The sequence below is a fragment of the Taeniopygia guttata genome, chromosome 2, assembly GCF_048771995.1.
Source record: "Taeniopygia guttata chromosome 2, bTaeGut7.mat, whole genome shotgun sequence".
In the NCBI taxonomy this organism is placed as follows: domain Eukaryota; kingdom Metazoa; phylum Chordata; class Aves; order Passeriformes; family Estrildidae; genus Taeniopygia; species Taeniopygia guttata.
This window is the reverse complement of record NC_133026.1, coordinates 101,941,386-101,966,996: the sequence shown is the minus strand read 5'-3', so window position 1 is coordinate 101,966,996 and position 25,611 is coordinate 101,941,386. Positions and strand designations below refer to the sequence as shown.

Genomic DNA, 25,611 nt, shown 5'->3' with positions numbered 1-25,611 from the left:
AATAGGAGATAATTTTGCATACACAAAATACTGTAAGAGGTTACCTCACAGGATAATCCTGTGTAACCTTGAGGACATTCACAGAATTCCACATCTGGTGCTGAAGAAAGATCTATAACATTTGCACTTGCAATATCCAGGGTCACGGAGTCCAGCCTAGGGTTAAACAGGAAAACATCACATCCTTTGTTTCCCCAGACTTATCTTGAGCAGGACAGTTTGCTTCCAGGGAAGTAACACCAGTGAGCGCTGCTCCCCGGCAAGGATAACTGAGGAACAGGCACAAATCTTTAAGAAGTGTGTGATCATACTCTTATCACAGCATTTGCAGATGTCTCCTGTTATCATTATTGTTACTGGAAGAGACAACCTCCTCAGACACAAGTAACATTTTTGTACGAAATCTTTACAAACATTCCATAAAGACAAACACACTATCCCTAAATGAACAAATTTTGCCAGAGTGGTGTGGGTACACAAAGCAAATTTGGTATCAATTCCTGCTTTATTGACAGGAATTGCTACCAAATGACAAAATATTCACAGAATTTTTTGATTTGAAAGGGATCATCAAGTCCAGCTCTTTAATAAATGGACCATATGGGATTTGAATCTATAACTTTAGTGTTATTAGCACCATGCTCTAATTAGGGAATAAGGAAGAAAGGCTGCCAGTGAGTGTAAGGAAATTAAGTAAGTAAATGATGAAGCTGGTTCCCTTGAGAGCAATATAACTTTATTCCTGTATCTTGGAGAAGAGGTGAAACAAAGATCTGTAAGGTCTGACACTGTAAGCATCTGCCAATGCTGCTTTGAGACTATGGAATGATCAGCTAATGCATTGCAGCCTAATTTTCCTATTAAGGACTCCCTTAGAGATGAGTCTCAGTAACATCCACAAACACACATCAAAAGAAATTACAATCAATGTCTTTATTCACAGGTTTTCAATAGTTAGTGATGGGTTAACTTGCCACATACCCAAAATAAGCATACTGTAGACAGTTCTGGAGGCATTTCCCCCTAAAAACAGTAGTCATTGTAATAAGGCTTTTATGCACTCTTACTTTAAAGCAGAAGACAACATCTCTGCTGTCAAATATCTTTAAAATCAAATGTCCCTTACCGTACACTCCATATGACTGCATTTTGGGGACAAAGACTGGTCTTAGGAAAATTCAATAAACAACATTTTTTCTAGAAACTATTAACATAAAACTTCAGGAATACTGCCACTAAGAATCATGATTCATATGCAGAAAAATAAGAGAAGTATATAGATTAACTTGAATATTTTATCTCACTTACCTGTACACAGCCTTTTTGGCAATGTTGTAGTTGGCCCTGATCAGAAGATGGGTTACATTTGCCAGAACAGTCATCAACATCTCCCGGTCTATTGCCTTTTTTGTATTAAAATCTATGAAATTCTCTGACACAAGTCTCACTGAATTAGAATACTCCTCATATGGCTGTAATGATAAGCCTGCTGCTCTTGTACTCAGAATCTGCCTGTTACCCTGAAATTGAAGGACAAGAGAAAACATTTTCCATATTTGCATGTAAATTTTATTAAGCAGTAACATTTAGTGTCAAATACACATCCATGTAACACAGAGAAGAGGGAATCAAAATAAATTCCTTACATTAAGACACAGTAAGTAAAAGGTCAACACTTTCTGTGGCTTCAAGACCACAATCCCGTTCTCTCTTGATTCACAGTCTTCAGAAATCTTTTGTAAAATAATAAACTGAATTGCAAAAATCAAATACCTCTACAAAACAGAATCTCCTTTCTCCTCTGTTCTATTGCTAGTACATAAAAAAAATTATGCTTTTGGAGATGGCTGGATTCAGTATAGAGCCTTACTTTTTAATTGCAAGATAAATCTAGAAAAGTAAGCAATCAGCAAGAACACTCACCTGTCTCATAAGCATAAGTCTTTCCAGTTTATTGCAGTTTGTTTTGTAAATACAGCTTTGTACATTTGGTAATAAGCAACTCACCCATATACACACAGATTAAATTCTAAGTATTTAGCATTTAAAACTAGTATTGCATACCTACAATTTCAGACAAATGGATTAGAAAATGAGAGAAATTATAAGAATATTCTGATAATGACTTTTAAGGGACTTAAAACCACTACTATAGAAATTATTTTATTTTGTAACGCCTTCATAGATTCTTAATAACATCTGAATAGTAACAAGCAGAAAAAAAAATCCACCTGAATGATGACATCCACACTAGACACTATATCACTGTCCACGCTCTCCATTGGAATGTCATAAGATACTGTATACTTCAAGTCTCCACTAAAAGCTGTGAGCTGAAACAACAAAAAGCAAAGCCTTAACAACACAATAACCTCCAACCAACACAAAGAAGTTACATGGGTCAGTACAATGCCCAAATTATAAGACAACTGTAGGATTACAAACACCATTTTACAGAAAAAGCATAATGTGCCGTGAGCATCAGCACAGGAACAAGACCTGGCTTGCTGCTGTACAGGTGGTGAGAGCTAGCTCAAGGCTCTACAGGTGATTCAGATAAGTGCCCTCATTCAGTGAAACACTAACAGGACTCTAAACAGACAGCTGAGGTGTACATTATAATCCTAGCCAAGGGGTACAGCATATAGGAATTTTTCACATTCCGTATACCACCTTTCAGGGTTCTTAGCCCCTCATCTGCTGCTGACTACTACAAAGTAAGTTAATCAACAATTAGACCTATATTAAATGAATAAGAAATCAGAATTTGAATGTGTTTTTGCCCTGTGCAAAATCTGTTCTCTAATGATACACTTCTTACACTTGTTTTCAATTACTGTGTGACTATACCAGTAATAAACACAGCTGCATGGGCAGAGAGAGTGGACTGAAAATAGTTACAGCTAAAGCTGCAAGGTTCTCCTCTGCTCACCACTGGTGAGGCCACAGCTGCAGTTCTGACTCCAGTTCGGGGCCTCCCAGTACAAGAGAGAGATACTGAAAAATACATACTGAAAAGAGTCCAGCAAAGGGCCACTAAAATTATTAAGAGCCTGAAGCATCTTTCATATGAGGAAAGACCAAGAGTAGCAGGACTGTCCCACCTACAAAAGGCTCAGAGAGATCTTATTAATATATGCAAACATCTTAAGAGAGGGTGCACAGAGGATGGAGCTGGGCTCTTTTCAGTAGTGCCCTGTGCCAGGAAAAGAGGCAATGACCACAACCTGAAATACAGGAGGTTCCTGCTGAACATCAGGAAACACTTATTGTGAGGGTGCCTACACAGTGGCACAGGTTGCTCAGAGAGGTTGTGGAGCCTCCATCCTTGGAGATACTCAGAAGCAGCTCTCTGATCATGGTACTTGGTTAACTGCTCCAGGTGTTCCTGCTTGAGGACAGAGATTGGGCAAGATGACCCCCAGAGGTCCCTTCCAACCTCAGCTATTCTGTGATTCTGCTGCAAAAACTAGGACACCTAGTTACTAGAGCTTTAGCTAGTAAACAGGGAAAAAATTAAAGACTAGTTGTTTGGAAACACAAGATGGCTAAGAAGCAGGCAAGAGATTTTAATGGTTCCATCTACTGTTATTGGACAAGGCATTAAGGGTGTAAGTTTTGGGATAAAAACCAAGTGGATGGGAAATGAGCATATAAGTCAGTAACAGTCAAGAAATATTATATCATGTCAGGGATAGACAGGGAAGGAAGCAGAGAGATGATGGAGGGAAGTGGATGAACTCAAAGTGCAAAGAGAGGGTACTGGGAATATCTGCACAGGAACATTCTGATTCAAAAAGCAGAGATACAGTGAGAAGTTTGGTTATACTGAGCTTTATGCGTAATATTTAATTACAGAAACCATATATTTAGAGCAACAGGTTATGCTCAAGACAGAGAACCTATGAAGGAGTTTTGACTTCTTAGCTGAGTACTTACTTTATTTCCTAGATATGCCTCAGGTGCTGACCAGTAATAAGTATTTTTCAGTACTTTCACAGCCTCAGTGTTGTTAATACTTATTTGATGGGGTCCATCAAATTGGCTTCGCTGAGGCTGCACGCTCCTTGCTTTGTACAGATCAGTAACGAGCCATCCAGTCATGTCTGAAATCTACAATAGTAATATTAATGGCAGTCAGGCACTTGTGCCACTGAGAAAGTGTTCACCTCTTCATAGGTATTCACTCAAACTGCTGGATCTGAAACACTTCCATTAGCCAAGTCTGATACCAAGATACGCAAATATGTATATGTTCAGACTAGGATGGTCTCCACTTCTATTTGACAGGAACAAAAATATAACGTATGCGATTTTCATCCTTCCAACAATATTAACATTATACCTATGCAGCTCCCTGAGACAGAAATGCAGAATTTCAAAGGCTTCAAGGCCAATTGTCCCCATTTATATATAGGGCTGAGCTGGAGGAAAGCAAAAACTACAGCCCCAGAAGAGGGACCAAGATGAGAGAACTTTGTTCTTCTCACAGAAAGAGTTTTATTCAATCATCTTAGAATTTCAGTAAATTTGATATGTTGTCCTCCTTTTTATTTCACACACAAAACAGGAGAGCAAAGTGTAGCTAGCTCTGCAAAGACACATAAGGTGGGAAAAGAGTGGCCCCAAAGCCCCATAACTTAAGAACATTCTAATCAGAAAACAGTGATATTTATAAACACTGTTTACTAAGAAACAGTATTGGCCATATTGCCAGAGGTCCAATAGCCTTGTCCATTAGGTATGAGACCAAGGAAGGAGGTTTGGGCTTATCTCTTCAGCATGAAAAAAAACCCACTTTAACAGTCAGAAAAAAGTTCATTTTTCCAATGCATTATTGCAGCTTTCATTACCCAATGCTTCTGATATTACTGCAAGTCAGCAGGGCCAAATCCTGCACTGGGATGACTTGCTGACTGCCTCAGAACTGCCCAATGATACTAAAAATCCATTCTTCTGTAAGGAGACACATACCAGTATCTGAAGTTAACTTGGGCACGTCAAAGAGAAATATAGTACATTTTGCAGCTGCCTGAAGAAAGAATATTAGGTCATGGACATAACATTTAAATACCTGACTGATGGGCCACGTAAGACTGTCACAGACATCAGAAACACCAAAGCAAAAACACTCTGTGCAGCCCTGAGGATTTCTTTCTTGCAAATTGTAGAATCCTGGTTTACAGAGATCACAGTTTTCACCTTCTACATTTTCCTGTCAAAGGCATATAACATTTGGTTCACATCAGCATTATTATGGTAACAAATACCATGGATTAGGTGGGATTTAGGCATAACAGCATTCAGAAGGTTGTAAAAGAAAACACATTTCAGCACAGCAGGATTATTGAATAATACTCAGAGCTTAAAACTGAAACTGATTGGAAAAATTCATCAGAATTTGCCAGTTCATCAAAATCTAAACAAGCCCCAGCAAGGGTTCTATTGTAGTAAAATTTCAACACACAGGCAGGGTTTGAAAAACGTCTGCCAGCCTGCCAGTCTACTTCTCTTGTAGCTTGACTTTGTAGATTTCTCTGGAGAAAAGATCTCATGCTTTCTGAATCCAGATGGATTACCTTTCAGATATCTCAGAACGCAGAACCCTTTTGGTGAAAGGCCAGGCTCTAGGAGCCACTACAGCCAGCTTCAAGACAATAGTTTCTCAGCCCTCTCTTAATATTTATGCTGTGATGCCCACTACTGCTGCCACCTCTTCCTGGAAGAACACCACATTTGCTGGCTGGCAACTCTTCCACCCAGTATGCCCTGGGGCTAAGGTCCAGAAACTCCTGCTCCAGAAGCAGAGATGTTCCACTCCCTTAGCTCCTTTCATTGGTCTTCTGCCATGCAAATTGGGTAGTTCAGAGTATACAGCTACAGACCTTTTTCAATGCAGAATTTACAGGGAATAAAAAAGTCCAAAATGGTGTAGCAATATTTTTCCTCATAAAATTTGTGCAGGAAATATGTGGCTATTTCTTCAAAAAGGTTTAAACAATTGCTGCTGACAAAGAAACCAGCAGAGAAAATATTTGATAATTACCCACAAAGCTGGGCAAATAGCAGATCTCCATGGGCATTTCCACACACTAAGATACAGAACATTTCCTACTGCCAGGGACAAAATTCTTATAGTGTTCTGACTTCATATCAGGACAAGACCTGAAGACACACCACTCTCCAATCCTCCAATCTCAACCTTTGGTTTCAATTATGGGAAAACTCCAGTATAAAGGCAAAAAGAACTTTACAGAACACCTCACAAAATTCCCTGATACATATGGTTACGACACTAGGACCACAAGGCATCCATGTGAAGAACTGTCTTACTGTTTTGAAGAGGCTTATACAAGCTCTGCATTACCATGTGAAATCCAAAGCTTGTGGACCAAAATCTGCTTTCAGAAGCAGTTACAAGGATACCTTCACTTCAGTCACAAGAATCACTCCAGACTGCAGACTTGGATCTGGAGCATATTTCAAGCTCACCAGAGAGAAATCTGAGACTTCCAACTGTCTTTCCTTCTGGAACAGTGTTTGGCATGTCAAGATTACATCAGACCTCCCTACACAGCCAGATTACATGCTTTTGTAAGCAAAGTACAACCTGTGTTTGCAAAGCATACTAATAATTTCTGATCTCCAGTTCTGATTCAAGTGTTGAGGATGGCTGTTTCTATTTGTTCATATGCAAATTTGGGAAAAATCTCAGGTAAAGTGTCCCCTGAGATAATGAGAACTTAAAATCGTGGATTTTTACAGAAATAGTTTTTGTATGCTCTTTTATTTCTCAGTCTTCAAGATGGATTTGGATCACACATTTCACTATCTAACATTATTAGACAGAAATTATTTATTTCTTAATGAAAAATAAAAATCTTACCCAATGATTAGACCTCAAGAGCTGTGTTTCAGGAAAGATCAAATATCACAAAATGCACTACATAAAAAAAGAATAGAGTCTGCAAAGGTTAGAAATCCTGTCTCTTTCATTTGATATTTGGAGCACACAACTTTTCTCCTTTCATCTCTGTAGGTGGTCCACTGGCTACTGACAGTCTTTGTGATCGGGCCTAAAAGTTCTGTATGCTAGGCTCACGCCCACGGAAAAGGGGCAGTTTCTAGTCCAGTTTATAGCAAAATTTTCACTAGTTAGCTGCATTGGCTGATAGATACAGTGTTATCCTAGCTCAAAATCAGGAACTTTTATATTTAAATTGGTGATTGGAGCCATTTTGTTTTTCCAGAGTCTTGCTATTTATATAGGTTTCATTTTTCAGATCAGATAAATTATGCAAAAGGACTAAATTTTCAGAAGAATTGTCAAACAAACCATGTTATCTTTGGCTCCTGTTCACTATCATATTTGGCAACAAATACTTAAACTACTCTAACATTTGGTGCAGAAAATTAAGTAACTTCCTTAAATATTAGCACAGCTTTTTAATAAAATTCAGTGGAATCTACAGCTGCAAGCAATTTTAAGAGGTTTGGATATTTACCAAAAAATAAAATGCTGCAAAATATTTTAAATATTTTTATGGTTTATATTTTGTAATTGAATAATTAAACCGTATTTCATACATATGTCTAGTGCAAGTGTTACAATAGTTCTTTCCAAATGCCTGCTGTTTCTTTACAAAAAGCAGATGTTTTAAACACAACATTTGTTTACAAGCCATCAGTGGCTTTGAAGAGAAATATCAGCTTATTCCTAAAATCAAACCCATCTAGGCATGCTCACTCGCTATGGCTGCCTCACACATGTACAGGTTTTATTTCGTTTTAATGTCAATCTGGTACATTATTATAGAAAATATTGTATTAGTAACATACAGAACTACTCAACAAAAAATACCATATTTTTCAGTACAGAGAATAATTAGAAGTTTTGAGTTCCAGGCTGTCAGGTGTACAACAGGTTACATCTTATAAAGGAAATGGTGTCCACAGTAAATGAAGTAATTTCACTATTAAAAAGGAGTTAATAAACCATAGATTGAACAAAAGTGGAAGTTTAGTACTCACTTTGCAAAGACAAGGTTCCGTGCATGGATCTTCATTGATGCTACCAACCAGGCTGCAGTTACAACGCAGGCAGTTTGGGTAGCCTCGATACCCAAATGCACAATGATCGCATTTTTCTCCTGCATAACCTTTCCTGCACTGACACTGGCCTGGCCAAGTCCCTTGAATAGCAAAAGTACAGAAAAAAGAATCAGAGCAGGCAATAGGTTGGATTCAAGATGTCTGAGAGGGTACAAAAAATTTAGCATTCCTTTTTTATTACACTCCATGTCATATTCCAAATATATGTGGCACAAGGTCAGTCTCACTATCTGTTTTTCACATTTAAAGAATCAAATGCACAGAAATTGCAGCAAAGTAAATTTTGTTACAGCATTCACAAACAACAGTGTTAGATCTCAACACCTCACATTGTTTTACACAGTAGGAGCCCACAATCCCCATAGGAGAACACATTCAGGGACCTGACATACCTTAAAATAATGAAATTACATTATGCCTCAGCCTCACCTTCCCACAGTGATACCTAAAAGGCAGCCATTCAAAGGTAGCTAGTGTTCCCTCAACCTCAATGACCTCCAACCAGACTTGAAGTTTAGGGAAAAGGCACTTGCTGCTTCCTTACCATGCTCAGAGTCAGAATGGTGTTCATCTTTAACACAGACGGAACTCAGAGAGCCAAAAGGGTCGCATTCACAGGGATAGCAGGGGTGATCCTCATAGGGAGAAACCTATAAAATAAAAGTTTACTGGCAAATTCTCAAATTATTAACTGGGAACAGTAAAGTTACATCCATTTCCTGTCTTCAATCACCAATGCTAAAACAAATACAACTGGAAAAAGATAATATGGGGCAATAGATAAAGGGACTAGTCCAACTTTAGCAAGCAGAAGGATCAGGGGATTGCAGTCTAGAAAAAGCTTAAATGTGGCAACAGAAGCTGATCTTCAATAGCACAAAGACATAGTAAGTGCTAATGGCTGGAAGCTGAAGTCTAACACATTCAGTATAAATAGACATTTTTTTAAAGTAACAGCCATTAACCACTGTGAAGGTTTGCCAAAAGATATGGAAATGTTTAAGACAAGAGTGGATGCTTTTTGCAAAGACATTCTGGTTCAAGAGGAGGGAAATTAAAGAAATCCTTGGCTCTGTGTTCAATGGAAGGACAGCTTATCTATTAATAAAGACTCATTCTGACTTTATGATCTATAAATCTTTGAAATATGAGGCAGTGCAAATCATACGGCAAGATTCTATTTTTTTTTTTTTTTTGCAATGAAAATTGTCCTTTGAGGTGCTTTACCTGTAAAGCAAATCAGCAATGACCTCACATTTAATGAGTTGATCAAAGACCTTTCTTCAATGCATCTTACAACAACTCTGGGACAATCTCTGACTCAAATTTATTTCTTTGGATGAGCTGTACCTGCTGTCTATCCATAATGCTATGGACTCACCCTTGCCCTCTGCACCAATTTATGTCAGATTTTTAAAGTACGGGTTTTTCAAAATATGCATGAACCTACTAAAGCAAGACCATATGGAGTAGAAACTTAAGTTCATAATGTCTCATTATAGAGACCTCTAACATTGCAGTTACATGTGATGTTAGTTATGTAAGTTCATATGGTTAACTCTGTCAGACATGTCTTGTAGAGTTTGTGCCCTCTTTCCAAAGAGTGACACTGGAAACTACACGCAGAGAGCTTGAGTTCTGCAACAATCATATCAAGAAGAGCATTTGTTGCAACATCTCATGAGCCAAAGATTCTGATTTTCGAGCCAGGTCCTTTTTAACACTGATCGAAATGGGCTGATACAGCATGGTACACAATTTTTGCACTTTTGAAGACAGTGAAACTTTAGTACTTTTGACCTTTTTAGAGCTTTACCCACAGGAGATTTCCTGTGTACATTATTTCCTATCAGAACATGTATATTTGCACACTAGGATATCAAGTGTCATCTTCTCTTATAATTTTCTTCTGCAACATCTTGACTTGCCCTCCTGCACACCTAGACAAGCATTTTGGTTCTTTCTGAAAGTTTTGGCATTACGTCATTTACAAAAAAAAACAAAACAAAAAAAAAAAAACCCAAAAAAATAAAAATAAAACCCAAAAAACACTGCTATTATTCTCAGCTATTCTGCAACTAATAAGAAAACAATATATTAATCACAATCAGCTGAAATAGGCATGATACCATGTTATAATTCAACAAAACATTAGAATGGTATTTTCCACATCTTACTTTGTGTGGTCTGAAATATCCATCAGCACATATTTCACAGTTGATCCCAGTAGTATGTTGAGTACAGTTTAAACACACACCACCTCCTATAAACTGGCCATGAATATCCATGCTCCTTTTCTGATCTGCAATACTCTGGTTGTAATAGCAATCTTCTGCTTTGTTATGACAGTTACATTCTGAGAAGGAACGGAAAAGAAATCAATTTTTTTCTTACTCACACTGTGTAACATTTCCTATAATACATTTTCAAATCTGAAAAATGTCAGTAAGTAGAAGAGCCTATGAATTGACCTCAAAAGTGTGTTTTTTCCCTTTAACCATGCCATGTGCTTCATCAGACATAATACATTATATTTATTATCAAGTAAGTAAATTTCAAAACCACTATTATCATTTTAACAGCACTGTTTTTAGAAGTATTCTGTATATCCTACTACACCAATCTTGTCAGGACTGTTATTGACAATGATGTGTGCAATTAGCAATAACTGTTACTTCTTCTGTCCTCTGCATTACAGATAAGAACCTACCTAATTCTTGTCTTATTTGTATTATAGACAAAATCTGAGAAGTCAAAGAAGTACCTAAGTATAAATTTTATTTAGTTTAAAGAGTGATGACTTGTGCAAAGATTTCAAACAAAAAGACTTCTTTTCCATCTGGAACTTTAACTTTTATCCAATAGGTTCTTAATTGTCTGCAGCTTGTGCTATGCATTAGTAATGTGAAGTGAGAAAATGCACGAACTAGCCCTAGTAACACATTCAGCCACACTGGCACAGCCTAAGTCAATCTATCAGACAATCTGAAGTGTAACTGGCCAATAAGGAGTTTCTTTCAAAACATTTGCTATCAGAACAAAGTTCTTCACCTGACAAAATTGATGATCAATTGATGAAATTTGCATTTCAAGTAGCTAACAAAATGATTGATGCAAATCTGCTAGTTTCTACAGGAGTACAATAAATCCCAAGTCCCTTTGAAAAAGAGATTCTGGAAGCTATAATACATGACAACTCCACTAGCCAAGGAGTCACACTGAACAGATTATGGAAAATCATCTGAACATTTATGATTAGAAGCAGGTTCTCTACCTCTTAACAACCCATGAAGACAGTTAATAGTTTGTGACTTTTCCTGGAGAACTATTACAGACCTGTATGAAAGCAACCTCAAACAAGAGAATAGTAAGACTTCATGAAACTACCTAACTGCCTGTGCATACTTACTCTCACATTTGTTCCCAGCAGAAAGGGTTCCTGGTCTCCATGGTTTTTGGTGGTAGCCTGGACAGCACTTGTTACAGCTCTCTCCACATGTGTTGTGTTCACACTGGCACTGCAATTTCTAAGAATAAAAAAATCCACTTTCTTGAAATATTTTTTAATGGAAAATTTAATCAATTTTGCCAAAAGTCTGCTCAGTATCAATCTTACTCCAAAAAATGGCATGACCCACAAACACCCAACAAGTGGCACTGAACTGCTCTACCATGGTACATCAACTACTAGGAAATACAGGAGTGAAAAATCTCCTGTGCTGCAAGACAGATTATGTCTTGTGCCCTTTGAATTGCTTAAATTCAATGCCCAAGAAGAAGCGTTAACTTCAAGAAAGTTACACTATAAAACCCAGATATGCTTGCTCTGAAAAAAAAAATATAGTATCCATCATGAGATTTATTTTAGCATCCTGTTTCTCATTCTCCTTAAGTTTTTTTTAATTATTTAATTCAAAAAGTTGTTTTGCAAAAACAATGAGATTAAAGAATACCTTTGTGATTTCATCCAGTGGGCAGCTTCGAGCGTGGCCATAACAAATACACATGCCACCAACAGAGATGTCCTTTATTGAATAGTAGTACTACAAAAAAACAAAGGTGAGAAATGTATAAATAAAAGATAGCTACATGTATTTACATTTCCCTGCCCTACTCTGCAAAATAAAATGCCAGCATTCAACTGCTCTGTGTAAATAAAAGAAATACTTGAAAATATTTGCCATTTGGGGAAGCCTTCTATTTTGGCAGGTTTTATTTGTCCCATGTTTTTCCCTATTGGTATGAAAAACTAACTGACTTTTAACTTTTAAGTACGTATGTACAATTCCTCAGCTTTGAGAAAGCCCACCAATTGTGACCTCAACTGAAATGTACTTGCAAAAAAAAAAAAACAAACCACAAATTTTTTTCTTCACTTTACAAGAAGCCATAAAGCATAAAAATTTGCCATATTTTAGAATCAATCAGGGGGCTAAGAGTATGCTTCCTCTTCCTTAAAATGGGAACCCTCCCTCCCTTAAGACAACTTTGCACACTCATTTCCAGACCAGCTTTTGGTACTACTGTGTGGCCAGTGAAATATTCTATCCAAACTCTTAGAAAAATTGCAGATACAGCACAATACTATCCATTAATATTGCCAGGTGGTGAGCAGAAACAACATACATAAGGAAAGGATTTAATTTTCAAGGCAAAGAGGAGGCAGGAAATGACCATCTGGGTTCAGTTAAGCTGCAGTATCAACATTGTTGGCCTGTTTGTATCCTGGGAAGTATGTACTACAGGGAAATGAAAAGAAACTCTTTTTGAGGATACTTCTAAGGGAAGCTCTCAGACCTAGCAACCCTAATGTCAGCTGGTTCAGGAAGAGAGGTAGCCCTGGGTGGTCAGACATGCTGACTCCTGCACTGTTATTTCTTTGAAGGCTCTTGGAGTCGGAGCAAACTATCTTCTCTGATTTCATACTTATTTTTTATTGTCTTAAATTTCTTATGATCACTATTTTGTGAGGATTTTTAATGTTACGGACTTGAACTACAAAAGTCATTCAGGGGCTTATCATGAGCAGTCAGTCCTAAACTACAAAGAAGGATGTTCAGGCTGAGAAAGGGAGAGGACAGAAGCAGAATTTAATTTCTCACTGCATTCCCTGCTATATCTCCTTTGTCTTATTTTCTGCCATTGTATGCCTCACAGCAGCTGTGTGCAGCTTGGAGTTGAATGAGAGACCAATGATAATCAAATGCTACATACAGAAATAAATAAAAAAGAACACATTAATAAAGGTGCTGTTGAACACTCAGAATCTGAATTGGCCATTTTTCAAGACTAGATACAGGAAACAAAAGATAATTGGTATCAACAACCATAACAAACTCTTCAAAGCCAATAAAAACAGCATCTAAAAACTTGGAAGCGGTTTTGCTACAGCTGGTTGCACAGCAAAGTGAGACTCAAGGTGAGACATCAGGATTTGGGAAACCTGGCTAACATGTGTAGTTCTTAATGTAAAACTGCTCTAAGCAGTGCTAGGTGCAGAAGTACTAAGCCCTGAATTGCACAACTGTGTATGCTACAAAACCAGTGGCAATGCTTGTCCTTCAAATTCTTGTTTCCCAGCTGTATGTTTGCATTCTTCCATGTCTAACTTTTCTTTTTGGGGTGTGTGTCTTGATATGCCAATACTATCAATAGATTAAAATATCAACCAGCCTGCTCTGTGGGAACATCTCACCTTTCAGGCTGTGTGTTTCCCTATTGCCAGTAAAGCACAGCTGGAGCAGCTGTCCAGTCTTGCTCTGCTCTTGCAGTCTCCATGCTAGCAATTCCCACTGACAGAAAATGCAAACCATCCAGATTTTACAATTTAAAATGCTGCAGTTGAATGGACACCTTGAAAGCACCCACCGATCTCTGACCAAATCCAAGTTCCTTGCTCCCTTCTCTACTCAGCTATCCAGACAGCACAAGGATTGCCTGTATCAGAGAAGCCACAAACTGCAAGAATCCTGTTGCTGCACAAGGAAGAGTTGCCTGCAAATGTTTTTCAGGAAAAAGAGCTACAAAGGAAGGGAAGAAGGAAACACTTCTCATGTTCTCCTGTCCTCATCAGAAAGCCTACTTTCACAGAAAAACTTGAAGCCTCTGAAGTGTTAACCTATGAGTCAGGGGCAAATTAAGATGGTCAAAATTGCAAGATACAAAGCAGAAATCATTTTCCAGCAGAAAAACTGTTGAGACTTCCAAAGTTAAATTTATATGAGAACCTGAAGAAGTCAGCCTAAGAGTCTGGGGCTCAGTTTCCACAGTTTCAGTATCAAATCTGGAAAACAGTTAATGCCGTTGGAATTCTACACAAACATTTTACACTAATTTATGAGCTCTAAAGCAATTGATTATAACAGCCTTTATAAAATGACATGAAAATTCATAATAGCAATGTTTTCAAATAATTATGTTTATGAACCAGCACTGGGTCCTGAAATACATGATACACCACAAAAAGTACTACAGTGACATCAAGAGCAACCTCAAGGAGCATCTCCATCAGCCAAACCATATTTTGTATTTTGATGATAAAGCGTTATAAATACTCTTCCTAGCACAAATCAGTTACACAAACAAATAAAAATAAAACAAATAAAAACCATCTTGAAAAGCTTTTTCTAAAAGCTGTTTATGACAAGATACTGTTGCAAATAGTGTCAAAGGCAAGGCAAGAATTATCTAACAACCGATCAGAGTCACTCTGAATGACAAGGATTAAGTACTTCTCCTTCTCAAATAGGTCAGAATAGACTCTCCCATCAAGCTATACTGAATATATTTATGAATAATCAGCTTACCCTTCTGGTAACAATAGGGTCTAGCTCCTTAGGATCATTATGGCTGAGAGTCATGAGGTCAGCATTCAGAGTTCTAATACGCTGCAGTCGCAGGCGAATGTATCGTGCAGAAGTAAATTCCAACAGCTTCTGTGAAGGATCATCAGCACTAGGCCTACCATTGATCAGTGATGTGTGAATCTGGAAAGAAAGGCTGACTTAGTCACAAACATAAATGTGATTCATTTACCACAACAAGCATTAGTCTGAGAATCAAAACCACAGAATTTAACTTGTTTCCCAACAACTCAGGATGGTGACACTTTACCTAGTACAAACATAGAATTTGCTGGGCTTCCTGAAATTCTTTGATTTTCTCAGCATTGAGAGCAGGACCCAACCACAGCACTGGAATTTCTAGCACACTATGTTTGCGTTTTATTACTTAGGCATCAGAGATTTAAAGATCCAGAAATGCCTGTCACAACCAATTGGCCTCATCTCCCATGTGGCACTTCATTTTACATGGTCTTTCCTGCCTAATATATACTCTCACTAATCAGAAGTAGTGCCTTCAAGTCATGAAATGTAAATTAGGACACACTTTTTTACTCTCAAGTTAAAAGCTTGAACAGTAGAAATTCTACTGTCTAGAAATTCTACAAGTAGAAATTCTGCAACAATACACTTAAATCTTTATAGAGACTGTAGAGGAATCTTAACAAGCAGAAAAAGGGAGAAACAGAAGGGATACTAAGATACTAAAGAAGAAATACTGTGATTCTCCTTGCACACTGCTAAATTTGACTATTGTATTTCTTATAAAAGCTATTACTGGCAAAATGTCAGATTTGGCAAAAAAATGTTATTACTGATATCCATATTTAGATATGTTGTCTCTTTACCCTAACAGTTATTTCACATCAAGACACTCCAAGCTGATGGCAGAAAACTGGGATGCTAGCAAATGCTGGATACAAGGCAGACTGGTTTGCTGGGCCATTCTTAAGGGCAACAGATTGGCCACAACAAATAACAAAGCCCTAAATATACATATATTTTCCATAGAGTTCCAAGATTCACTAATGCAGGTTATGAGATATTCTGTACAGGCAATATTCCTGTCTGACAGACAATCCAGTTACAAAGGAGCAGCCTGTCCTTTGAATGACAGCTTTTATGCATGTGTGTTGATCCTGCTGGAGGGCAGGAAGGCTCCCCAGAGGGATCTGGACTGGCTGGATTCCTGGGCTGAGGCCAATTGGATGAAGTTCAACAAGGTCAATTGCTGAGTCCTGCCCTTGGGTCACAACAGCCCCAGGCAGCGCTACAGGCTGGGGCACAGCTGGAAAGCTGCCCAGCAGAAAAGGTCCTGGGGGTGCTGGCTGACAGCAGCTGAACCTGAGCCAGCTGTGTCCAGGTAGCCAAGGAGGCTGATGGCATCCTGGCCTGTGTCAGCCGCAGTGTGCCCAGCAGGACCAGAGCAGTGATTGTCCCCTTGTACTCAGCACTGGTGAGGCTGCACCTCAAATTCTGCGTTCACTTCTGGGCCCCTCAATCCAGGAAGGTCATTGAGGTGCTGGAGCGTGTCCAGAGAAGGGCAGCAGAGCTGGTGAAGAGTCTGGGGCACAAGTTCTGTGGGGAGCAGCTGAGGGAGCTGGGGGTGTTTAGCCTGGAGAAAAGGAGGCTCGGGGTGGTCTTGTCATTCCCTAACTAGACAGGAGGCTGTAACCAGATGGGGGTCAGTCTCTTCTCTCAGGTATCAAGTGATAGAACAAGAGGAAATAGCCTCAAATTGTGCAAGGGAGTTTTAGATGGAAAATTAGGAATGTTTTTTGCATAGAAAGGCTTGTCAAGCATTGGAGAAGACTGCCCATGGAAATTATAGAGTCATCATCCCTGGAAGGACACATATAGATGTGCCACTTTAAGAACATGGTCTAGAAGTGAAGTTGGCAGTGCTGAACTCATATAGTAGTACTCAATGGACTCAGTGACCTTAGTCCTTATTAGTAGGACTAATAGCTGGACTCAATGACCTTAAAAGTCTTTTCCAACCTAAAAGATTCTGAGATTCTCCATAGTAAACAGAAAGTTAATTCTCTCATTTTTTTGCGTTTTTCCATCACCACACTCAGAAAAAAAAAAAAAAAGCAGTGTTTTGATAGTGAAGCCAAATTAATTATGTGTACCACCAGAAAAAAAGAATGAGAAAAAAATGTCACTAAACTGAATTTCTGGCATCCCTGGAGCTGGAGTTGTACGGCCTACTAAATGCACATTACAAGCAGCACTGTTGCTATGCAGTCAATCTCCTATACAGTCAAAAAGGGTTTTCTGGTTAATTGTGTGTAGAGACAGGTTTAGGTTTCTTTGTTTCATCTGATCTGTTGGTTGTATGTTGACTATATATTGGCCACATGGTCACAACATTGCAATAAACATTTTATTAAGGTAAGCGTGACTCTACATTACTGAATTTCACTGGGGATTTTTTTGCTGTTAGTTTTAATTTTGTGTGAATGGCTACATACTGTCCTATCTACTTTTTAACCAAGAAATAAAAACATATTGATGTCTGTGAAGCTAGGGGTTACTAACACTCTCCATGGGATAACACCACACTTATTATCACGGTCATACATTATAGCCTTCACGATGGAATAACCATTGGTTTTAATGTATCATTTCATTGTGTGGCTGTCTCTCCATAATAAATTACAGAAGTACCATGAATAGAGTTTGTTAAAAGAAAGGACAATCAACAGCAAGACTGTACAACTTGTAGCCCTTTTAATTATGCTGCATCCTTGAAACAATGCCAAGGCTTGTTTAGGAGTTCCAGCTGTGCCGAGCACTTCAACAGTGTTAGCTGCTTTATCTCACACACCCAGGTGTTCCTAACACAGGAGTTTTCTCTACTAAATGAAAAAAACTGGCAGAACACAGAGCGTCTGTTATAGTTTTTCAGGATAAAGGAACTAATAATTCACAGCTAACTGCAACCATCAAATTATATGGTAAGAGAGAACAAAGAGTTTAGTAATGGGAACACATAGAAACAAAAACACATTTCATCCCAAGGTTTAGAAGTTTGCTATACTACATGATGTAAGATAACGTTATTAAAGAAGAATAACAGATGACCTGGTAGTGCTGAGGGTGCTAAACTCTGTAACTAACTGCAATTCAAATGTTTTCTAATCGCTATCATTCCATGTCCCTAATCACAAACTGCAACTACAAACACAATGATACCTCTCCATGTTCCAGGGGAACTAGTCTGGAATAATAGGAGGTGCAGATCACTTCATCATCTCTCTTGTAAGTTGGCGGCCCAATTCTTGGTGTAATATTGTAACGAGTTAAACATTCAGTATCACTAATTGCATAGTACTGCCATGGTCTGAACTCTGTGCCATCTATGGAGCGTTCCAAAATCCAGTTTCCAGGTCGTGGAGCATTAGCAGCTTTGATGATGACATATGCAACTTGAAAGACCTAGAAAAAAAAAAAAAAAGCAAGAAGAAAATGTTAACACTTAATTGTACTGTGAAACATGACCAGAAGCCAACTGGGTAGGAAATTTAAATTTTAAAAGCAGTTTACAATTTGCCTGGGCAGAGGGTAAAATTTGGTAAAGTAACTCTGGATAAATTTTTTGCACAAATGTTTGACAAGAGGTCCATCTAATTGAGTCCAAGGCATCAGTTTGTGCTGATGCAATAGCTGAAATCTTTATCTATACTGCCCATTTCATGATTAGTTGAGTATAACAATCTGTGGGAACTGCTTAGCTTTTCTGAACCACTGAGGGCTTCAAAAAAATGGAGTTTGGTTGGGTTTTCTTGTTTGTGTTTTTGTGCTTGGTTGTTTTTGTAGGATTTATTTATAAATGTAGCCAAAAACACCTCTTTGGTTTACAATTTAGTAGGGAATATAATCTTCTCTGTAAGAACATTTCTGATAAACTTTTTAACCCTATGTTAAAAACCTCTTTGCATTACAATTTCATCCTTTGTTGAAGTTATTTCAGCAGAAGACTACTTGCAGACACTGCTAAAAATACACAGAGACAAGTAAGCTGAACGTGACAAAAATAAGCACGCTAAAATAGCTAATATTCTCAAGTAACATTGAGATGTATGTGTATGCAGGTATCTTGACTATTTTTCTAACTACCCAAAGTGAAATCCCATGCACACAACGTGACTGTTCACTTCTGTGAGTAGGCAGGGCAGTAATTAAGTTCATATTACCTTTTAAATTACCTTGTCATGCAGCCAGATAACCTGCACTGGCCCCAAACTCACTGCAGCATCAGACATGAACACTGAAGAGCCCTTACTGCAAAGCCACCATGTTCTCCCTTACTCACCACATCACCTCACTCAAAAAGGCTGCATTTGGAAACTCGTAAGACTTCTATATAGGAGTTTAATGTTTCATATGCACTGGAGTAACAAGCCCAGTTTAGATGACAGAAAAACTCTGTATTATTCAGCCATCTCAGAGAAATGTATTTCCACTTGAGCAGACTGCCTGGTTTGGCTGCTATTATCATCATAATTCCTGCCTGCATGTGCAGTATTAATACTGTGTTGAGCTCCAATCTGGCTGCAATGAGTTTTTTCATACATTATAAATTTAAATTTAAATTTTTAGGACTTTTTTTTTGTTGTTGTTGCAATACAGATTAAAGCCAGAGCAAGAACAATACTTGCCACATGAAAGCAGGTTTTGATTTTGCCAAATGGGAATATAAACTCACATAAATAAATAGTAGCTGCATTGTGTATGCAATTCAGGAAACTACTTTTGAAACAAAATATTATTTAAGTGAACAAAGCTTTGATTAGAAGATCTTGCACACATGAGAAGGAAAAAAATTTGGCGATACTTGTCTTCAAATGATTCACTACGCATAATATCTTTTAAAAATTAAAACAATCTTACTTTTTTATTGAAATCAGACATAATTTAAACTACAATATTCATTTGGTTTGATTTTTGTTACAGGCACTCCAATTTTATCCTGTTAAACACCAGTCAGATAAAAACAGAATATTTCTAGTTGTTCCAATAAATATGAAAATTTACAGAAAACAAAGATTTTACTGTGACCTTTCAGCAATGCAAGGAGATGCAGGCAAAAGGAGAAGCCAGGTCACTCTTTAACCAGTCTTAGAAATATATTTCTCTGGGTTCTGTGAATTCTTTGTTGTTTCACACAGTCTTAAAATTTGATCAAAGTTAAATGAATATCAAGAATTATAGTCCAGCTTCCATGAAGAGAAGAGAGTCTTTTAAATAAAATCTACATCATGCCAACAATCTCCAACTGAAAAATAAAAGCCAAAATACATGGCTTTAAAGGAACAAAGTACACCATCTGGGCAGACTTCAAGCCAAATAACTATATTCTCTACACACAACTCGGATTTCATTGATTCAGTTAGTGGTATTGAGTTTTGCACTCAGTTATAACCAAACAGAATCATTTCAGTACCCAAAACCCAAAGACACTTGTATGTGACAGGAGTTGCTTGTATGGGTATTTTCTCCATTGCAGATAAGAATATCACAAAACTATTAAAACTAGAGAAGTTTTATTGACTGGGCTTAGAAACAACTATGTACTTTCAAGTTCCTTTGAAGTCGGTAATCCTTCTCAAATGCATAAAAGATGCAAGTCTGGAACGCAAACCTTTTTCAAATACCCTGGTAAAAAATCTCCCTCAAAAACTCTCATATTTATTTTTTTTTCCCCACTCTGTTTGCTGTCATCAACTAAACTGCTTCCCTACTTATTACACAGTTGGCTGAACAACAAATGATCCACTTTTGATTACTTTGAGATTTTTCAAGACCTATTATAGTCTGCAGCTGATGTGGCTAGTTTTAAATCCAGTTCCAACTAGGAACAATGAGCTATCCTTCATCACAAACTAACTGCTGCAGTAAAAGGTATTCACAAGATTATGCAAGTTAAACTTATTTTAAATATCAAGTTCCTTGGTGAGGGGGGAGTGAAGGGAAAAGCCAGTTAAATATTAACATTTTCACAACAACTGCACAAATTCAATGCACAGTTCAACAAATTAAATCTCCTCTCAACGCTTCCATTTACACACATAGCTCACAGGTATCCCATTTTACTTCACAGGTAAATTCACAGGATAATGAATATCAATAACTTCAGGAAAATTTGTCTGAAATATTATAGGTTAAATAAATAAATAAAGGATTTTGTATAAATGTTCTCAGACTGGAGAAGTCACAAGACAACCTACCAGGAGGAGCTTTATTCTCGGGGATTATGATTCCCAGAAAGGGAATGAAGCTGGAGAAAGGGACAAAGGTGTCCACAGTGCTCACAGATGAAGATGTTTTAAGGAATATCTGCAGGCAGGGGTTTTTCAGACCTTCTATTCCACAGACTCTGCAACCAAGGTCTCTTGACCTTGTAACGAAAACTGATTTTCCATGTAATGAAAACTGATTTTTCTTTGAGCACTTTTTTAAAAAGAATTTGACTTTTATAAGTTCTTCAAGTTTGAACATCAAAGGCAGTTTCTTATCACTTTCCACGTTCATTCAGTGCCCACCAACCAGCCATGTGATAAACCTGAGCAAGAGCTAATGATTTGTATACTTTTATTTGGCTGTATAACTTTCTCAGAAGTAATTTCCTTATTGAACTACAAGGGTAAAAAGGGCAAGTCAAAGCAAGTTAGCAATTCCCAAGCCATATATTATAAGTGCCATTTTACAGGTGCCATGTCAATCCTGATTTTTAAGATGGGCCAAATAAACTTCTATTGAAGAAACTTTTTTGTAGCTGCAATGCCAACAAAACAAGAAATTTCTGCTTTAATTAGACTTTCTAAAAACCTTGTTTCCCTGAATGCTGATCCAGCAACACCAAATGCATAATTCTTGAACACTCTCAGAATAGGAGACTAGCTGAAGGAATGTTTATCAGCTTATATTGTTTACAGAAATATCTTTTTAAGAGATAAGGAGAGCTTCCTTCTCTTCGACACTGTGAAGCCTAGCAATTGTTTGCAATATTTTTCTCTGACGATTCTGTGATGTTAAAAGTGCAAAATACACTAAATCCAGGAGAACCTTTAATCTCATCAATTATATTTTCCTCAAGATTTTGATTCATTACGTGCAAACATTAATTTGGAATTGAAGGGAAATTTTATTTTAAGAATGTACAGATGAACACCCTGAATCATCAGTTTTACAAAGCCACAAAAGGCTTTTAAGGAAGCTTGCCACATACAATAAATCAGCATTAGTCCTGTAAAATCAACAGAATACCATTTTTTGACATTAGCAAACCATGTATCTTTACAGAAACCTGTTCTTGCCAGTTGATTTCAAGATGAAAGCTCTGGAAATATCATATTATAATATTTACATTCTTTTCAACTTTGTAAAAGCAGAAACTACAAATTACTCCTACATCAGCCTCTGAGTGGTAATCCAGTACTCATAGAATATTCATAAACTATGACTTAATCAGAAATGGAATTATTTTCTCAACTCAACTTAATATCAAGGGTCTTCCAAGAAGAACTAGTCTTGTTTTGCAATTCAGTAACTTTTTGATATATAAACATCTGCCTTTCTGCTACACCGAGGACACAGAGTACATTTAAATACCTTTAGAAGCCTGAAGCATGGCAAAAAAACTGAGGTCGGTAGTCTTTGTTTAATGGTGTCATAGAGTAATATTTTACAGCTGGCTCAATCACACCAGTAAAATATATTATAGCCAAAATTTATTAGAATTGTAATTTCACAGTGCAACTGCCCAGAGGAGTCAAACTCAGACAAAAAATGCGGTTTTTATAGAAAACCGCTGCTGTGTATTTTGTTTCTGTAGAACTACCAGTGTAGGAAGCACAAGGTCATAAATCAAATCTTAGTGTCTTGTACATCAATCCTACACCTGATTGCTACACTGCTCTTTCCCCAGTTCTGGATCATTGCCATACATTTAATGGAAAGAGGGAGGAGGAGGCACTGGTATAGGGTGTGGGAAGGAAAGATTATCATATATGTGGATCCTGGAAAGTCTGAAAGGCACACTAGAATAAATGCACCTATTTGTCATGATGTATATGAGCTAGAAAATCATTATATAAGCACTCACTATCCTTATAAAACACTATATTAGCTACAAATAGCACAGATTCTGCAAAGGAGAAAGATAAAAACAGCAATTTCAATGCTGGTTTTTTAGCTAACCCTCTTTTCTTACTAAGAGCCCATCAAACTACTCTGTAGTACAGCTGGGTTTAGACTCAATAGACTAAGAACAAGATAGAATATTAGCTAAAAGAATATCCTCTATTCCGTTCAACTTGAAGCCAAAAGATGAGTAGTCATAGAGTTTCACCTAGGAAATTTGGAGTGGAGTCAGTGTTCACCAGCTATGGGAATTTTCCCCATGTTTGCCAGCCAGTATGTTTCAGCACTTACCAACCCAACTGCTTGGATTATATCTCTAAAATCTCTGTACTTTGGTAATAATCCCAAGAAATTATAAATTCCTCTTAGTCCTAGAATTTCTAATAATTGCTAAAAAACCCACCCATAATGACCAGATTTTTAACATCACAAAAAGGTGTGAATATATTCTATACTCTGGCAAGGAAAGTTGAAGGACTTGTTTACTTTAATATGGTTCTTGACAGATTTAATGTACAACACTTGAAATGTGGAAAAAAAAAATACCAATGATGAAGTTGTACTGAACATCGGTACTGACTCTCAGAAATATTTTTATAGGTCCTATTTTAAGTTATTCTGAAACAAATGTATGAATAAACAATCGCCAAAACCACTAAGGTGCTTCATATGCTTTTCTTTTGTGTTTTCTTTACTTGTGCTGACTGGCTTAAAGTAAGCACACCAAGTCAGCTCTAATAACTCACTGACTTCAAGCAATCTCTATTAACCAAATCCTTTCTCACAAAGCAGTAATTTACATTCAGTTTGCGTAGCCCTAGATGCCTTCTCTCTCTCAAACTCTCTAGGGAAAACACACAAGAAAGGCCCCTTAGGGGAAACTTATCAAATCAAATTAGTGAAACTGAGCATGGGTCAGGAGAGGAAAGATATGTATTTGTTAAAACATCAACAGCACTAAGACTGAAGAATAAATGAGTCAGAGGGCAGCTCAGCTGGTCTGTTTCCAAAGTGAATTTGTTCTAGGAGGATAAAAACTGAGGCATCCATCCCCTCCTCCTTCATTTTTCCTTCCTGTTTGTCCATTTACAAACCAAACACAAAGTTAACTCTTCAAATAACATGAACATCCTATCCAAACCTTCTGTCACTGACAAAAGGCACCCTGTGATCATTATCCTAACAGTTCCGCTTTCTAATTAAAGAGTAAACGAGGCACTGCTTAATCTATGTTTTATTTGAAAACATCAAAGTTAAACTCTCTGTTTTAATCTTTAAAATAACTTTTAAGCAGGGTCCAGAGATCCTGCAAAAGCTTCTTACCAATTCTACACCTCAAGTATGCATTTCTTAGTAAGTAATAAAGCTGCTTCTTCCAGAGTTTGGAGGCATTCCCATATTAATAAGGAATTGCTGATCTATGATTTTCAAACAACATAGGTAGGCCAGTACATAGATATGTTCAAAGCAAAACAACAAGTAAAAGCCAAGAAAAATACATTTCTTCACCAATTATTTTGTCTATTCTTGGAGGAGGGTAGGAGACTTCTGATTCTTGTATGTCTAGCAGATGAACTTATAAATTAGCAAATACCCTGTACAGTTTAGCATGCTCCTTGCTCCTGTCTAAGAATGACAAATCCCTCCAAGTTTGGCCATGCAGAGTGGCCAAAACAGAGACCACCAACTTTTGCCCAGACAGTTCCAGACTCCCCAGGGTCACAAATCACTGTTTCAGAAATTCAAACCCCAGGTCTGCAGCACAGCAGACAGCAAAAGTTCCGAGAAGATACAGTTTTGAACATTTTTTTTCCAGTGCTCCTTCCAATAAGATGATGATCAGAATCAGCCAGAAGCATCCTCACATATAAAATGTGTGCTTTGGCCAATACCCTGAAAACACTCATGTTTAAAAATAGGTGTTGAAAACACAGACTTCAAGTAACTTTTAAGAAATAAAAGGTGGAGGAAAGCAATATCATAGGACTGCTGAGGGAAAGACAGAAGCATGAGGAAAAGACAGAAGTTAGACAAATCTTCGTATAGAAGTTACCACGACAAAGGAATTGGTACAGATGAAATTGGTTACCAAGACAGAAAGAACATGGATGAGAGATTTTACTAAAAACTTTTTTGTTTATCTAAATACAGGAGAGCTGCAATCAATTTATATTGGCTTGTATCCTGCATCCATTGAATGACACTCACATAAATGTTACTCACCTGCCTTAAATCCAAAGTGATGGTGACCCAGTGGTATTGCCTGCCATTCTGAATGCTGGGACTCTGCCACCAGTTATTGGTACCATCGATTGCACTGGAAATTGGGTGCTGCTCTGTTTCAAAGCAAAAAAATTAAACATCTCTTGAAAATAAATCTCACTGAACTTTTCTGACCCAGCACATTTGTTCTTTCACACAAAGAACAATCTCTTCCTGTCATAAAGAAGTAAAAGCTGAAATCTGCCCTCAGAGAAAAAAAGGCTGTCACTGGATCTTGCAGTGC

The 25,611-nt window shown here is 37.6% G+C and overlaps 1 protein-coding gene across 2 annotated transcripts in view; it reads right to left on the bottom strand.

The window, feature by feature from the left end:
- The window catches only part of LAMA1 (laminin subunit alpha 1), a 97,683-nt gene that overhangs the window by 51,119 nt on the left and 20,953 nt on the right, over positions 1-25,611 (bottom strand). For both annotated transcript variants that reach the window (XM_072924520.1, XM_030266006.3), the window contains exons 3-15: positions 25,329-25,441; positions 18,156-18,398; positions 14,919-15,098; positions 12,066-12,155; positions 11,522-11,639; positions 10,290-10,468; positions 8,657-8,762; positions 8,032-8,192; positions 5,075-5,215; positions 3,940-4,113; positions 2,232-2,333; positions 1,309-1,520; positions 45-156 (exon numbers count right to left, since the gene is read on the bottom strand). In XM_072924520.1, coding sequence (XP_072780621.1) covers positions 45-156; positions 1,309-1,520; positions 2,232-2,333; positions 3,940-4,113; positions 5,075-5,215; positions 8,032-8,192; positions 8,657-8,762; positions 10,290-10,468; positions 11,522-11,639; positions 12,066-12,155; positions 14,919-15,098; positions 18,156-18,398; positions 25,329-25,441 — 1,931 coding nt within the window. The remainder of the gene's footprint in view (positions 1-44; positions 157-1,308; positions 1,521-2,231; positions 2,334-3,939; positions 4,114-5,074; positions 5,216-8,031; positions 8,193-8,656; positions 8,763-10,289; positions 10,469-11,521; positions 11,640-12,065; positions 12,156-14,918; positions 15,099-18,155; positions 18,399-25,328; positions 25,442-25,611) is intronic.